General features: G+C 39.3%; 1 protein-coding gene across 1 annotated transcript in view; it reads left to right on the top strand.

The window, feature by feature from the left end:
* The window catches only part of IQGAP1 (IQ motif containing GTPase activating protein 1), a 52880-nt gene that overhangs the window by 21455 nt on the left and 14110 nt on the right, over positions 1 to 17315 (top strand). Inside the window, exons 11-26 of the mRNA XM_041465010.1 lie at positions 604 to 688; positions 1758 to 1921; positions 2288 to 2448; positions 2962 to 3086; positions 6333 to 6496; positions 9166 to 9256; positions 10249 to 10410; positions 10790 to 10932; positions 11285 to 11455; positions 12263 to 12346; positions 12445 to 12516; positions 12609 to 12678; positions 13440 to 13648; positions 14677 to 14832; positions 15052 to 15215; positions 16034 to 16258. Of these exons, the coding sequence (XP_041320944.1) occupies positions 604 to 688; positions 1758 to 1921; positions 2288 to 2448; positions 2962 to 3086; positions 6333 to 6496; positions 9166 to 9256; positions 10249 to 10410; positions 10790 to 10932; positions 11285 to 11455; positions 12263 to 12346; positions 12445 to 12516; positions 12609 to 12678; positions 13440 to 13648; positions 14677 to 14832; positions 15052 to 15215; positions 16034 to 16258 (2246 nt within the window). The remainder of the gene's footprint in view (positions 1 to 603; positions 689 to 1757; positions 1922 to 2287; positions 2449 to 2961; positions 3087 to 6332; positions 6497 to 9165; positions 9257 to 10248; positions 10411 to 10789; positions 10933 to 11284; positions 11456 to 12262; positions 12347 to 12444; positions 12517 to 12608; positions 12679 to 13439; positions 13649 to 14676; positions 14833 to 15051; positions 15216 to 16033; positions 16259 to 17315) is intronic.

Genomic DNA, 17315 nt, shown 5'->3' with positions numbered 1-17315 from the left:
GGTGGATTTGGCAGTATTAGGTGTATGGGTGAACTCAAAGATCCTGAGTGTCTTTTTCAGCTTCAGTGATTCTGTGATACTACCCAGGTTATTAAAGTCCTCCTAACCCCCTAGTTACTCAGTCTTCTTTTCTATTTGTATTTGTATAGTATCATAATAGTCCAAGGGCGTGTATGTGTAAGCCAAAGTTGCATGTTGTCCATTTTGATGTTCTGCTAACTCTACAGTTGCTCAGAAGTAAAACGCAATGTTACTTAATAGATTTTTCATGCCAAACTGCACAGTTGGTACTCTCACTGCAGCACGCAGCTCATGTACAGGGAGCCTTTTCCCTCGAAGTTGTGCCTTTTGTCTTAAATATGTTATCACTTTGGTGTCAGTCTTGCCTTTTATTGCTATGTCCGTGGGACTGCAGTTATGATATAAAAAAGGTCAGGTTGTACACATGCAACCTTTCAGCATCTGAAATGAGAATCTGGTGAGTAATTTCTGATTTTCTTATGTATATTCTTTCTGGTTTAAGTTCAAGTGCAGTATTTTCATTGAGGTAATTGAAATTAACTTGGCATTGCTTCACCCTTACAGTTTCTGGTTTTTCTTTAGGCTGGCCTTGCAGGTCCTCTGCAGAAGGAAGAGTTGCAGTTGGGAGTGGATGCTGCTAACAGGGCAGCGCAACAGTACCAGCAAAGTAAGGATCAGCAGAAATTATTGTAGCCAAGTTACTGCGGGTGTGATCAAGAACATGAGGCAGCACAGAATTTGGGTCTGTTATGAATGGTCATTGTGAATGTTCTTTAAGTACTTCACAGCTGCTAAGAACATGAGAGTTGGTTGCCCTAATTATTTGCAGTGTCTTTTGTCCAGCTCTTTCAACATGGCTGGAGATAACAGCATAAAAACATTAATTTGAATTAAGAAACATAGAATTTTTGCATCCATCTTAAATAACCTCTTTTATAGAATACTTTTATGAATTTTTATACTGTGGATCTGAGAAGGAAATCTGGGTTGCTCCAAGAGATGTGAAAGATAGATTTATCTGCTGATCATTCACACTGAGCTATAGAACTATTACTGTTTCTGAGTATCAGGTAGCAAATAAAATGCAGATCATTTGCTGATTGGTTTTTGATAGATGCTTCTGAGACCACACAGAGCTCTCTTACTGTCCATGAGCAATTCACTTTGTGATAGATAGAAAGGAGAGTAACAGAGATTGGAGGAGAGAGGATTTAGAATAAAAGAGGAAAATAGCGAATGCCAAATTAAGTAGGCAGCTACCTTCAAAGTACCTTACTTGTTAGGCATGGAAGTCCACATTTGTTTATCCTCTTGCAGTGTTTTAAGTTAGCCAGCATGTACCCACTATGGAGTGCCTGTGTTACTGCCTTGAGCAGGATAGAGGTAGAAAGGAAGAGAAAATCTGTATGATTCACCCATCCAAAAATTTGCAATTAGGCTTCTTACTATCAGAATACTGAAATGGTAAAACAGTCCCTTGATAACCAGACAAAAAGTTGAACTAGTATTAAATATGAGCATTGTGTGTTTTAATGGTCTTCAGTAACGGAAGACTAGCTAACTAGTGTAGGGGGTGTATGGGTCTGAGAGTTTGGCTCTTTCCCTGCAGTTTGGGTAATATTCTTTCTCCAGTTAAGTAAAATTAAAAATTTACTCTTGAGTAAAATGAAAGTGCTGTTATTATGAGAGTCTCAACTGTCTGCTTTCCTTATTTTTTATGCTCTTTGAATTTCTAGAACTGGCAGCAGTAGTCAAAATTAATTCAGCAATTCGAATGGGTGATGCTGAGAATACTGTGGCAGAAATTATGAATCCAGAGGCCCAGTTACCAGAGGTTTATACATTTGCTGCAGATCTTTACCAAAGGGAGCTGGCCACCTTACAGCAACAGAGCCCTGAAGTAAGTATCACCTTCTCTGTTATTTCTGAAAGTTGTCATGGGTCACTGGGTCTACCTTGCCTGTTTTCCTAAATGCGTTCTCTGGAACAAACCCATGTTGAGTCTTCACAGAACTGCTTTCGTGTTCAGTCTGTTCTGATGTGGTTTAATCCTTTAATCTTGATCTGATCGGCCTTGTAAGACTTTACCTCAGTCTCTCACTTGGTGCTCTAGCTTTGTTTATGATACTCACCTTTCTATTTTGTTGTCTTAAAGGATGTCCCTTCTTGTTACATGTCTGTTCTGACAGCTACTCAGTTTTTTCTATGTGCAGCAATAGTTTGTATAGAGTGAATATAATTAATTTCTTATTGTCTTTGTATGCAGGGTCACCTCACCCATCCAGAACTATCTGTTGCTGTAGAGATGCTGTCTTCTGTGGCCCTGATTAACAGGGCTTTGGATTCAGGGGATATGAATACAGTGTGGAAACAATTGAGCAGTCCTGTCACAGGCCTTACAAACATTGAGGATGAGAACTCACAGAGGTAAGTAATTCAAGGAATTGTAGCTATCCTTGATGTTGCTTCATGAATTTTCTGTTCCTTCTCTTAAATTTTACATTATTTCTCCATTATTTGTTACAGTATGGATTTAATCTCTGCTATCTCTTGCATCTTGTTTTTGCAATTACTGTTTCTTACTGGTCTGACTCCTGTGCTGTCTTTCAGTGCTTTCTCATGGATTTCACATCAAAACCATGCTGTAATACCATTAGGTTGTCACTAGTACTTATGCCAGCTCACCCATTTTCTTTGCCCTGGACTCTTATTCAGCGTTGCAGTGTTTTTTTCTGTTTGGCAATTTTGTCTTTGAACCTACTTCACATTTGTGCTGATATCCTTCACACACACAAGCATTTCTCTTTCTCCCCATTTTCAGTTTCAACCCTCATGTTACCTCTGCCACTTTGTGTGCAGTTCTCAGTGCTGGGTTGTGTGCTCCCTAAGCAGCTTGTTGCAATGTCATATTTGCTGGGTTTGGGTTTTGTTTTCTGACAGATACATTGATGATTTGGTGAAGCTGAAAGCTGAAAGAAGTGCAGAAGGAAATGAATTTATCACATGGAATGATATCCAGTCATGTGTTGATCATGTGAATAAAGTTGTGCATGAAGAGCATGAAAGTAAGTTTTTCTGTTCAATTCATGGTAGACTGATTGTAGCTTACAAGGAGTGCTAAAATTAGATGCATGTCAATCCAAAAAGTTGTTGACTGACTTGTAGTTGTGTTATACATTAGAAAAATAGGAAGATCTTAGTTGTGAACAAGACTTGGTGTTCTATAATATGAAAGTCTTGATTGCAGGACTTTTTGTTGATGGAGAGATCAGGCAGTCTGTTGTGTTTGTGGTATTGACATCAGTATTTCAGAGCTGTTTGTTAATACTGCCAGTGTAAATTTCAACCTTTTTCGGATTGGAAATGCATTGTCTGGTGTCAGTGTCTAGGATTAGTCTAGAATCTTCTCATTTTGCTTCAATCCCCCAAATTTAAGGTAGTATTTCCAAAATCTCTCACTTAGTTGTAGCCTTGTCTTGGAGTGCTCCATTCTTCCTAATTTGCTGTGTTCAGTAGAGGATATTTTTCTTGAAGTCTTATCCTTTTATTTGATGGCTACTTTTTCCTTTTTCCCTGTTCAGGTTTTCCTCTTCTTCCTTTTATTCCGGTTTGTGTTGGGTTTTTTTTTTTTTTTTTTTTAATCTACAACGCTCTTTTTACCTTCCCGGTATTTCATTCCCTGGTTTTCCCTGGTTTAGTTGCCAGTAATTTAGCTCCGTAATCAGAAGATGTGCAAAAACTCTCTGAAGTTACAAGTGTCTAACACAGATCACTGGTGAGACTCCAGCTCCCTGGGTGCGGGGACGCTGATGTTTGAGCTCTCACCGTGACCATGCTTCTGAAATTAGTCCTTCAGCTGTACTATGTGTCTTGTGCCCTGCTCAGCCAATCGCACTGCTCAGTGTTTCTCTAGATGGCTTATTGACCTGGAGCATGGAAGGCTGTTTCTTCGCATTCATATAAAAGGTGTGATTGAGGAATCACCACTAATGCATTGCACTCACTTACAGGCATTTGGTCAGTAGTCCTATACTGAAGAGAACAGGAAGAGGTGTATATACATACATATACAGTGCAAGGTTCAGCAGGGCTTGGAGCAGCCTGGTCTGTAGTCTTGGCCTAGTGAAAGGTGTGCCTTGCCCGTGGCAGGGGGGCTTGGAGCTAGGTGATCTTTAGTGTCCCTTCCAACCCAAACCACTCTATGCAGCAAGTGTGAGTACTGAAAATTATATACTCATGAAGGAAAAAAAATACTGCTGCAAGCTGAAAATGGTGGATGAGTGTTAATGTAATTCCTATGCTCCTAGCCCTGCAAGTTTTTTACTTTGTATTTCTCTCAGTAGTATTTATGTTAATAATGGTCTTTTAGCAGTGACAAAAGACTGGGTCTGAGTATAATTATGAAAACTTCATCAGAAAAGAATACTGAAGTAATTCTTCTTGTGCTAAGACAGTATTAGGTATGTAAAATCAAAAGTGGAGATAGAGGAGTCATTGAAAACAAACTTATTCTTCAGTAGACCTTTGTGATGTTCTGTTTCATGTGGTTTAATTTTGGGGTTTTTTTTCTTGTTTTCATTAAGGGTTCTTCATTTTTGTTTATGACCAATACTGAAAACCTCCTTGGTTTGACACTAACTTTGAAGCCATCTTTGTAATATTTATAATTTTATAATATTTAATATCTCAGCAAGGCTTGGAGCTTTGCATCATAAAGCAAGCATAAAGCAGGAGAGATTTGTCACAAATGTGGAGGTGATGATAAAGTTTATGTTGTACACTGAGACAAGCAGGTGTCTTCTGCCACTCCTTCTTCTGTACTTGGCGTGTTGTGTTTCGCTTGCAAAACTTATACTCTACAGATCGTTAACTTTTAAATTAAAAGCTTGCTGTCTTGGTTAACTTGTTTCCTGCATCTCCAAATAGACACTGTGTTTCCTATTTGGGTTACATGAGTGGATTTGTTGAAACCACACAAACAGGGCGCCACACTGGGGGTGCACACACGGTATAGTATAGTATCTTTTATAGTATCTTTTCTGTGTAAGAGGTTACAGTGGAATTCTAAAAGTGTGTGTAGTCCCAACATCCTGTTTCTTTTAATGCTTCTTGTCCTGCAAGAAAAGCTGCAGAAAGTCCTGTAATGATGTAAATTGTTCACCTGGGGAATTTCCTAATTCTTTGGTCTGCTTCGTATATGCTCTTATGCAAAGATACGCTTTATCTTCCCTCTATGAATAACTTTATTTAAGTCAGAGAAGTTCCTCAAGCTTTGTGGCTATATATATATATACACACACACACACACATATATATATATGTGTGTGTGTGTGTGTATGTGTGTATTTTTTTTCTGTGTGCTTTCTTAAGTTATCATAGCTGGTTTTTGATAGAAACCATGCCATTGTTTTAGTGATGCAGTTCTTGCAGTGTCCTCAGCATATATTTTTCCCTGATCTCTACTCCATCCAAATGTAATCTCTTCCCCAAGGTGTTCTACTTTTTGTATGAACTTCTGTTTTGTGAGTCTTGTGTTGAAGAGTCGCAATCTTTGAATACAACAACCAAAGTTGGAGATTCCCACATTGATCTCCTTTCTTTTAGATAAAAGACTTCTTTGTTCTGCACTGAACAAACCATGGTTGGATCCCTCTTTAAGTAGAGAATTGAATCAGATGAACTATGGGATTCATCTTGACCTGAGTTACTTCATGATTTTCAGGATCAGTTGCTATAGATGTAGATTCTGTTTGTATTTACCTAACTGTAAGGTCTTTATTTTGCTGAACAGTAAATTTTACTGTACTTGAATAGCATCCACTTTTCTGATAATACAGATGATACTATGTATGTCCTTATTTTCTAAAATACGAGGTTACTGTATTTTTAAATGGTATTCCATGCAGGTCCTTAATTTCATGTGAAGATTTCTTTCTGGAGAAGCCAGAACCTTGGAATATTGTGAACTCTGGCCTTTTGGGCTTTCTAGAAGCTCTGAGCTGGGTGTCTGAGGATTCAGTTTTGTCCCTGCATGTGGTCTGCTTGAGGTGTTTTTTGTTTTTTTTTTTTGTCCCTTTGAAAATTTATTTTTTTGATTGCAGCGCTCAAGAATTACGACTGCTTTGGGGGGGAGAAATAGCTTTGGTTTCTTTGCTAGTAAATAATGTTTTCTTTTAAAAATATTGTGGTTCTGAGCTGTTACTTGGTTTAGGAAGGACTAACCACACTTTTCATCTGAAGCAATGCTTGTGATTATTGTTAACCAAGAATGGAACTTTGTCTTTCTCCTCCCCCTTTGCATTTCTCCCTAGGGATTTTGGCAATTGGTCTTATTAATGAAGCTCTGGATGAAGGGGACACGAAGAAGACTCTTCAAGCCTTACAGACTCCTGCAGCAAAATTGGAGGGTGTGACTCCAAAGGTGGCACAGCATTACCAGGATACGCTGCTTCGAGCCAAGAGAGAGAAAGCGCAGGTGAGTGCAGTTAAATGCACCTCTTGAAAGACCTTTGCATTAGTTACTGGTTTCCTACTGGTCTTGAAAGTCAGGAATCAAAATTGGCAATGGAGAGGTGGGCATTCTGCATACCTTCAACCAATCTTAACCAATCAGAAAGAGATTTCAGCTAGCAGTGTGAATCCATGAACTGTGGAGATGGGTATAGGATATTAAGTGCACATGTTGGCTTGCTATAGCTAAACTCGGGTCCCAAGTGAGAGACGTATTTTTTTTTTGTGAAAAAATAATATTAATTATCTGGTTTTGTGAGGAGACCAGGTTCATTCCAGGAGTAGTGAACTTCTCATTGCAAGTTTTCTTTCTTTCTGCAAGCTTAAGTATTTTATTCTAATGTTCTGTGTTAAATGTACTCTTAGGTATAGTTATATATATGGCAAATAAGAAAGTTTCTGGAAGCGGATCTGTAAAGTGATAAATTAGAAAAAGGATGTGAAACAACATACATGCTACCAGCAAAATATTTGCTGTTGTTCACCTGATGACAATTCCATAGCTTATGACTTTTTTGAGCAGAAGTTGTCATTAGTCAAGGACTTCTACCTACTTGTTGCAGTTTTCACTAACTGAAAGGTGAAGATGAAGAGAGGAAGAGCAAGTTTCATGTTACAGGTATAAGAAAGGATGACGAGTGCACATGTGTGTATGCAAATGATTTTTGGGTAGTAGGGATAAGACACTATTTTTTTTTTTTTCCCTTATGTATTTACAGAGACGTAGCAGATGTCTGCTTTCAGTGGCTTGAGAGTGTTTTGTTTTCTTTTTTCTGCTGTGGAGCTCATTGCTCTAGTAGCAATGCACAATTTTGTATAGAGGCTAAAGTCTAGATTGTATTGAACAGTTTGTTTTTGACTAAAGGTAAACCAGGGTGATGACAATAGCTAAAAACTGTACGCAGTTCTGATGAAAATAATTAAGCAGCTTTCCCAAGGGTCTTGACAGGGTTAATGTTCCTCAGGATCCATTTTGTGCTGAAGCATTTCCTCTCGCTGAGTCAGAATGAAACAATGAAATCTTTTTATCTTGTACTTAAACTTGTGCCAGACTGTGCTGGTAACTTCTGAGTTGGTATGAAATTACCTTATTTAGGCATAAGATAAATAAAGGGCTTCTCTCAGCAGCATGGGAATAATTCCAGAAATAGGAAGATTATACTGTACAGTAACAGTGTGGGGAAAATAAGCACAAACTTAAGTCAACTGTTATGAACTAGTGATTTCTGTATCTTGGGGCTGAGGAGAATTATTGTGCACCTGAAGACGTTGTTTGGTTGCTTACTTGACTGGGGAGTGCTGTATCATGCATGTTTCTGATGTGATGAGGTGAGAGAGAAAAAAACAGACTCTGTAGTATGTTACAGTGTGTGTATCTTGCAGAAAGCCTTGCAGCAGTAAAACTGTAGAGAAGCCTGACGTGGTTTGGGTAGTCTTCAGGTTGACTTTTGTGGCTAGATAGTACAATAGAGTTACAATGATGATTATCCCCCACATCCTGGACAGGAATTTTGCTGTTGCTGATACTCTTGTGGGACTGTCTGGATTTCAGATGAAGTCTGCCTGTGAAGGTCATGTTAAGCTCTTGAATGAAGTATCATTTAGCCAGTTAGTTTCAGATCTGCCACTGCCAACAGTGGTTAAAATATGGAAAGCACATAAGGAAATGTTAATTTTAAGTCTGGCCTTAAAGCTCTTGGATGTTGTAAATAGTGGTTCTTTTGTGCATTGTGATTACTATTCCCTCCCAGAACTAAAGGTTTCCCGTGTTCTCTTTGTATGAGGAAAGTTGTCAGAGGGATGGTAGTTGCATCTTAGCATTTCTTTTGGTAGTTACCTACAGGAAGCACCAGTGGGTGGGGAGAAGCTTATACTTGGCAACTGCTGGGTCATTGTTCTTTATGTATATTTTGGGACTTGCAAAACACTTGTCCTTTTCCTCCTCTCAAATTTCTGCATGTAACATTAACTCATTTGGCTAGATTTCCCAGCCAAAATACAGGATACGGTGTGATCACTGCTCCTTGACAGGCAATCTGTTAAAATAAAGATTTAAAACATGGCTTTGACTGCTGTGTGTGTACACCCATCCACAACACATACGATGCTTTTTGCTTTGTTAGTTTGTATAGGTTTGTGAAGTTTTGTGTTCATAGAAATGAACAACCTGATGTGACGTTAGTTACCCAAAGTTTTGTTAGCTTCTGCATACAGATGTGCATCAGCAGCTCTTTGTAGTCCTCTTCTGTTGAAGGACTACCTTCCTGGGAAATCATATCCTCTTCGCTAGTATGGCTTTAGGACTAGCTGGTACTAAGTCCCTGGCCTTGTGTTCACTCAGTTTATTAGAGTGATTCTTATTGATAGAATTTCTTGTTTGTTCTGTTTCCTGAGAATTTTTTTTTGTCTGGGAGAAAGTATTTAGTTTGGTAATGCCATAGTAGTCTCTGACAGTCACAAATCCACATGATGTCCTTGTGCTGGAGTTAGTTAGGAAGACTGAAATACTTCTTTTTCCCCCTGTTATGGAAAACTACTCTATTGGCTGTTTCTGAATATAGGTTATCTTACCTGGCAAAAATAGTGATACTTTTCTCCTGATATTGCATATTTTTCTTGTTGCATTCTCTTCAGGACACACGGGATGAAACAGCTGTACTTTGGTTAGATGAAATTCAGGATGGGATTCATAAGGCTAACAGGGACACAGAGGAGTCCCAGAGATGTAAGTATTACCACACAGTATTGCAATTAATCCTTACTACCAGCCAAATACCAGTTATTTAAGGAAGAGTTGGGGACTAGAAATGTCATGTACATGTGGCAGAGAAAACCAAAAGAGCCTACAGGCTTCTGGTGCAGGTGTAGTTTTTTCAGGAGTGAATGTCATATTCTTCAAATACTAAATTTCTTCTGTTGTGGGGGGGATATGCATTTTGTTCTGGTTTTGCATGTGACCATTAGACCACGTTACCTTGTTGGACAAATCTCTATCCAGTTGTTTGTTGTTGGCGACTAATTGTGCGTGTCAGTGGGTGGTTGGTTAGAAGTGAGAGTGTTCACATGCACTATTGAAATGGTGTTTTCTGGTGAGCATTACCTTTTATTTGCATGAGGTACTGTTGTCTTGACTTGGTTCTCTTAGGTATTACGAGACAAACACTCACATGTTTTTTTGGATACTGAGAGTACTACACATCAGTGATACTCACCTTTGCTCCTTAACGCAGTTTGCTGGTGGACTGGTCCACCCATTGTTGCATGCCAGTCTTTGTAACAATATTGTTTCTGTCTGCAGAAACAATTAAGTAATTACTGCTCTGGTTGTTGAAAAGACCTCTTTTGATTTGCGACTGGCTCTGGCAGAAGAAACTGTGTTAACTGAAACAGACATCAGAGGAGAGCTGTAACTGTGTGTGTTGAAAAGTTCTGGTGGTAAATCAGCACCATACCGGGACTTTGGGCACACACATTACATGCTGTCAGGCGCAGTTCCACACATGGTTGGATACTCTGTACTGAAGAGGCCTCTATACTGCAAGTTGCCTAGTTGGTTTTTTATTTATATTTCATGTTTATGTGCACTTAAAATTTGTGTATCTTACATACAACCCAGCTCTAAGAGTGTGTTCATTTTGCCTTGCTCTGTTCTGCCATTTTGTGCTTGCTGTGAGCTACTGAACCCCTGAACTAACTTGCTTTCTGGTGTTATCCAAGTCTCCTTAGGAATTCTGGCCATTAATGAAGCAGTAGATCATGGTGACGTTAGCCAGACCCTGAGTGCCTTGCGTTCACCTGATGTTGGGCTATACGGAGTCACTCCAGAATGTGCTGAGACGTATCAGCAAGAATTGTCAGAAGTTAAGAAAAGGGCAGCAGGTACACCTTAAGTAGCTAACTATTAGTGAATTAAATGCAAGATACTTCATTGTACATGGAATTGGAACTAGAGGTAAAAAAGCCCCTGGGAAAAAAATCTTGTGTTCTAGATAGCGGCTGTGGATGCTTTGTGAAATAAGGTTGTTTTTTTTTTTTTTTTTTTTTTTAAGAGTATGAATAGTATAATGTTCTTCACTTACAGAATGTGTTGTGTTTAGGTAGCTCTCATGTGAAGTCATTAGGGACTCAGAAACATTCCTTTCCTTGCTTGGAGGAAGAAGAATCTGTAAAGTAAATTTCCTGGTTGTAACATTTGTATGTGTGAAAGGTAATACACTTGTCAGAGTTTCAGACTTCTAATTGCAGTTTCTGCTCTTAGGAGGCAATGGCAGTGAGTGGGTGAAACACTGGGTGAGAGGAGGCTATCATTATTATCATAACCTGCGGACCAAAGAGGGAGGATGGGATGAACCAGCAGAATTTGTGCAAAATGACACTCAGCTGTCACGGGAAGAGATACAGGTAGAGTAATAGATTAACACATGCTCCTTCTCTCAAAAGTTGATGTTCTCACCATTCCCTCCCTTAATGCAGCTCTAAGATAGAATTCTTCAATGCCATAGTCATGTTAACACACTTAGTAACTAATTTGATTTGCTAGGCATTATCAGATTGTATGTGTCACAACTCCTTGTCCTATTTCATAAAAATTTATCCTGTCACTAAAAGAGTATGGGACCGTGATGTCACTGTTTTTTGAAAGACAACTTTGGAGTTTCTTGTAAGCACAGTGTGGAAAGCTGATGCAACATCCTTTTTCTTGTATTTCCATTTTCTTTTTCTGGCTTCTCTTCCTATCATAACATTAAATCAGAGCACCATATCTGGAGTCACTGCAGCATACAACCGAGAACAGTTGTGGCTTGCAAATGAGAACCTGATTATGAAACTTCAGGCTTGCTGTCGAGGGTATCTTGTTCGGCAGGAATTCAACTCAAGAATGAATTTTTTGAAGAAGCAAGTCCCAGCAATCACTTGCATTCAGGTAGTGATACCCTTTAATTCTGTTTGGAACTTTACTCTGCAGTTGTTTTCTGTACACAAGCTTATTAACAGTTTTTGTTCAATTCAGGTAGTTACAGCACACAATTGTCTTTGCCTCGTATTGTAACTTATCTAAAAACATTTCCTTCTCCAGTGAGTTTTGGTATATTATTCACTTTTAGGTGTCATATATAATCAATCCAATAATCACACAGAATTGGAGAAAGAAAAAGTTATTTGAGGAGGCTTTAACAAATAGTTACTTTGCATCCTATTACCGTTTTATTATTTTAGCAGTATATGTCCATTTGTTTCTGCCTAAGTAGCACATACTCTGCCTGTATATTTAACAAAACCTCCACACCCACTCCCAGCTCATTAAAATAGCACACTCTCCCTTTAAGTGTAGCGCAACCCCTTGCCTGACTTCTCTTCCCAAGTGTGGAGGGCTGTGGGTCTGCTGGGAAGGCTTAAAATGTTACACCATTATTCTCAGGAGCAGCAGCTGCTAACACATGATCCTCATGTAGAACAGTTTCTGTCAACTTGACTGTTTCACTGTATCCTTCCCTAACTGTGCTTCAGAAGGCCCAGGCTCTTCATGGGGTAACATCAAGTCTCTCACGATTACATTTGCTAAATAGTTAATGCTTCACACAGTGTATCTCTTGAAAGGACAAGTGTTTCTCCTTGATGTTTCATTTAGCCAAAAGGGCAGTTGGAAACTGAGGAACACAAAGAAGCTCAGATTTGTACTTACTTCTGTTCAATTAGAAAGGTAAAGTCAGTGTGCCTGTTTTGTTTTCAGTCTCAATGGCGTGGCTACAAGCAAAGGAAGGCATATCAAATCCGTTTGGATTACCTACGCGCACAAAAGGACCAAGTAGTAAAGGTAGTGCAGGTTCTCTGCTGACTGTTTTGGTAAGCCTTTGGGGTAGTGAACTTCGTAGATAAGGTTTCTATCTGAGTGTTTTGGTTACCCTTCAATAGATTCAGTCAATGACCAGGATGTATCAAGCCAGAAGACGTTACAGAGATCGTCTGCAGTATTTCAGAAACCATGTAAGAGGCTATCTTGTTAAATGTATTCTGTACCTGACTTCGGTACTCTTTCCAGAATGATGTCAAGTGCATTTTTGTTTCTTAAATCCTAGATAAATGATGTTGTAAAAATTCAAGCCTTTATTCGAGCAAACAAAGCCCGAGAAGACTACAAAACCCTCAGTAAGTATTGCCAAGAGGAGAAAACTGATGTGCCTCGAATCTCTGTTTGTGAGGGATTATAGATTCATAGAAGAGATTCCCCAACTCTCTCTGCCTGTCTCCATAGGAGAGATCCTCCAGCCCCTGATCATCTTTCTAGCCTTCTTCTGGACTCGGTCCTGCAGCTCCACATCCTTCATACTATGTTGGGGGCCCCAGAGCTGAACACAGTACTCCAGGTGGGGTCTCATTAGAATAGAGTAGAGGAGGGAAATCACCTGCCTTGACCTCCTATCGCACTGGTTTTGATTCAGCCCAGGATGCAGTTGGCTTTCTGTGCTGCAAGTGCACATTGCTGGGTCATGTCAAGCTTCTTGTCAACCAGTATGATATTGGCTGTGTGATCTATAACATCAAGATAGTTTTGAGGAGCAGTTGGGATAAAGTTGATAGGGCAGTGCAGGGAGTAGGTAGTTCTTGAGGCTGAAGGAGAAGTTGATTCTAGCTACCTTTTTTTTTTTTTTTTCTGAAAAATAGAACTGTAGCTTTGCAGTTAGCTCTGACAGTGTGGACTACCCTATGCTAATACTGACTTTGTTCTTGATTTAGTTCTCTTACAACTTTCTCAAAACAGGAGAATCAAAATGTCTGAAGCTGTTTAGACAAGATGGTACTAATTTGACTCTGGGTGGTCCTTGATGTGCCGTTTAAACGTAGATAAGGCATATATTTACTTCTGTTTGCCATACCCTAGTGTTACCTATTTTCTTGCCTGTTTTTAGTTAATGCTGAAAATCCACCTATGGCTGTGGTTCGGAAATTTGTCCACTTGCTGGATCAGAGTGACCAAGATTTTCAGGAGGAGCTTGAGCTAATGAAACTGCGTGAAGAAGTTGTAACCTTGATCCGATCCAATCAGCAACTGGAGAATGACCTCAATCTCATGGACATCAAAATTGGTTTGCTAGTGAAAAACAAAATTACATTGCAGGTAAGAAATGTGTTGTTGGGAGACCAGCTACACATAGAATTGAGCCCAGTGGTGGTTACCATGGAGAGCTTCTGGCCTCAGATGTTGGTTGCTCAGGCCCAGTGGAAAACATTTCCCCTGACCTAGTTTTTACTCCCAGTATGTTCTTAGTTCATGCCACTAATTTAGTATGTATCCCTAGAAAGAAAACTGTAGGAAGAGAAGAAACAAGTCCTGAAGCTAAAAAGGGCAGCAAGACTACCTTGATCTAACAAATGCAACAGGTTTTGTAATGAAAGGCTTTGAGACTCTTTTTTTACTCCTTTGTGGTTAAACTAGTCACATGCCACAAGTTTTCAGCCAGGGGGTGATTTTGGAGGCAGGAGACATGCTTGTGTGGCTGGGTTGATTGTTGGTAAAGGAAGCGCCCTCTATCTAAGCTTGGCTGGTGTGATTAATTTCCCCTCTGCAAAAAAAAAAAAAAAAAAAAAAAAAGCTCTTGCTGATACAGCATTGTCTTTTCTTCAAGCTGAAGTACTGGTCAGCTTTTCATGTGGTCCTGGATTCATTACACTTAGGCTTCTCTGAGTGCAAAATCTCAATTGATGTAGTGTAATTTATCTCAGAAGGAAGCTGCAGTGGTTGGGCTGATGATTGCAGTGAAAAGTGCCATTGCTGTCAGAGTATATGGAGGTAGTGAGCTAGCTGGATATGGAACAGTATTTGTAAACTGTAAGCCCAGTTTAAAAAAGGAAAACATTTCCAAGTGTCTTCAGAATGCTACCAGTTCTGATTGTAATTGCTACCAAGAGTGAGTAACCCTTCTAGGGTTTCAGACAAATTCACAAACTCAGGAACAAAGCAGAACAAATACTTGCAGTTGGAGAAAATGCTGCCATAGCAAACAATCCTTCACTTTAATAGCCCCAGACATTCCTTGACCCTGCATTTCCACATCCAAGAGAAGTAGCTCTCAGATGCAGCTGTTTTCCAGTATTTCTTGTTTGAAACTTCTCAGAGTGAAATCTGTACCTGTTCTTTCTTTCCAGGATGTTGTTTCTCATAGCAAAAAACTTACCAAGAAGAACAAGGAACAGCTCTCTGACATGATGATGCTGAACAAACAAAGGGGAGGTTTGAAAGCATTGAGCAAAGAAAAGAGAGAAAAGTTAGAAGCCTATCAGCATTTGTTCTACCTACTTCAGGTAAGCAATTTCTTACACCACTTGGTAACCTTTTGTTATAGAAGATTATATGTCTTAGCACAGTCTTTGCTTGTGCACTGTTATAACATTGTTATAGAAGCAGTAAGGTTGGAAAAGACCTTTAAAATCAAGTCCAGCCAGCAACTGTTTTGAGCCACCTTAGTTTTTAGCAACACCAGCGGGGACTTGCACGCTAAGTAATTTTTCTTGTTGTTGTAGACTAACCCAACCTACTTGGCCAAGCTGATTTTTCAGATGCCTCAAAATAAATCCACAAAATTCATGGATTCTGTCATCTTCACGCTGTATAACTATGCATCCAATCAAAGAGAGGAATACCTGTTGTTGCGACTTTTCCAAACAGCACTGCAGGAAGAGATCAAGTATGTGGTAGCATACAAAACATTTTTGCTGTTGAATCAGTTTTGGCAGTTCCTGAAAATGAGGCACATTTTCATGTGAAGTCATGTGAAGCTTATATGTAGATAATGCTAATCTGTCCCTTCACTGTCCTTTTTCCCATTGCATATCTATTAATGTAGTCTATCAAAGAAGAATCAAGTATGCCTATAGAAGATGAAGGCTTTTCACTTCAGTCAAGATTTTACTGCTCAACATGGCAGCTACTTCTAATCTGATGCAAGTCATGCTAAAATTCAGTCTAATCTCAATTCTCCAGTGTCTGATTATAAATATGTCCAACAAACTGCCAACTCAGGCTTTAGGAGCCAGGAAGAGCGCTAAATCTAAGCTGTCTGGATTTCCAAAAGCTTATGAGGAGTCTGAAATCTCTGTTGTTCAGCATCTCTACTTCCTGTCAGTGTTAGAAGCTCTGGCTGTCCTCAGACATGTTTTGTTGGATTGGTTGGGCCTTAGGAGCTCAGTGTAACAAGACTTAGATGACTATAACTCAAAGTGTCAGTTTGAGGTACATAACTTTACAATACAGAGTGGCACAACTTGCTGTGAGGAAGAATATGCTATGAACTTTTTGAGGAACTACCCTCAAGTATTTTTGGGAATGCTTTTTAAGCATGAAGATGATATATACCCTGAAACAAATAACAACTTGTAAAAAATTTGTGTGTCTCCCCCTGCCACCCCACCCCCGAAGTTATGCTTGGAACAGTAGTCCAGGGAAGTCTAGGCAGTGACAGAGTTATGCATACCTCTAATTTCTAATAGATTCTTTCTTCTTCAGATCAAAAGTAGACCAGATACATGAAATTGTGACCGGGAATCCTACTGTTATTAAAATGGTGGTAAGTTTCAATCGTGGTGCCCGTGGTCAGAATGCCCTGAGGCAGATCCTTGCACCAGTTGTGAAGGAAATCATCGATGACAAGTCACTTAATATCAAAACTGATCCTGTGGATATTTACAAGTCTTGGGTTAACCAGATGGAATCTCAAACTGGAGAGGCTAGGTATGGGACCTGTTAATACTGTATTTTTCTAAACATTGCTTAGCTGCTTTGCATTGCTCAGTTAGTCATTCAAAACCATCCTTGGCTCCGCTGCATGCATCTGTCCAACTGACTTTCTCGTCAAGACAACTTTCATCTGAGAGTTCTAAAGTTCTTACTCTGGTTATGGTGCTGAGAGTACTGAACAGGAATGTCATTAAATGATGGAAAAATAAATGCTCTTTGGTGTTTTCCTATGTTAACTTGATAGGTAGCTATGAGATGCCCTCTAACCTAAAAGAATGTATTGTAAGAAAATGTATTTGGGAATTGTTTCCATGTCAGTCCCTGTTCATGTCACGCTTGGCCTGTGCAAACAGGTACTGGTCTCAAGCACACAAAGCCGCGCTTGCTGGCAAAAAGCGTCACATTGCGTTTAATTAATTGGTCCTAACATCTTTCTAATTAATATCAGCTATTGATGGCAGTTGTATTGAGCTGTGTGATTTTGTGTCATTCTGGTCTCTTTTTCTTCAGTGGTTGTGATTTGCTAGAACTTGAGGATTCTGTTGTGTTATTGGGGTTTTTTAACGTATTTAAAAAAAAAAAAAAGCAAAAGCCGTACAGATTAATGACTTCCTCCATATCTAAAGCAGTCATATACCTTTGCACACTTTATGCAAAATTCTGGGCATGGTAAAAATGGAAGTGATGATGTGTATTCAGATTCTTCTCTATACATGAGATTTAGGATACACCTTTATGAATTACCAGCTTCATTTGTCTGTGTTCACTGGAATACTATGCAATAGTTTCAGCTGATTGAAAAAAGGATAACTATTCCTTCAGCAGTATGAGTTTATGGATGCTGCTCTTCTTGTGTCCAAGTTTTCATCATTTTAATACTCAAATGCATAGCTTTCATTTTCACCAATTCACAGTCTGAAGTACCACTATGTGTTATGGATGGTACTTTTTTTGCCTAGTGTGCATGCTGTAAAAAAGATTAAATTTTGAGTTAGCTGGGTCTTTCTTTCAGTGGCCAGTGCAAGGGGAAGTAAAGGAAGTAAAAGCAAAA

This window comes from Pyrgilauda ruficollis, unplaced genomic scaffold (genome assembly GCF_017590135.1).
Source record: "Pyrgilauda ruficollis isolate IOZ18807 unplaced genomic scaffold, ASM1759013v1 scaffold186, whole genome shotgun sequence".
Classification (NCBI taxonomy): Eukaryota; Metazoa; Chordata; class Aves; order Passeriformes; family Passeridae; genus Pyrgilauda; species Pyrgilauda ruficollis.
Note: the sequence above shows the minus strand (reverse complement) of the source record. Positions and strands in the feature narration are given on the sequence as shown.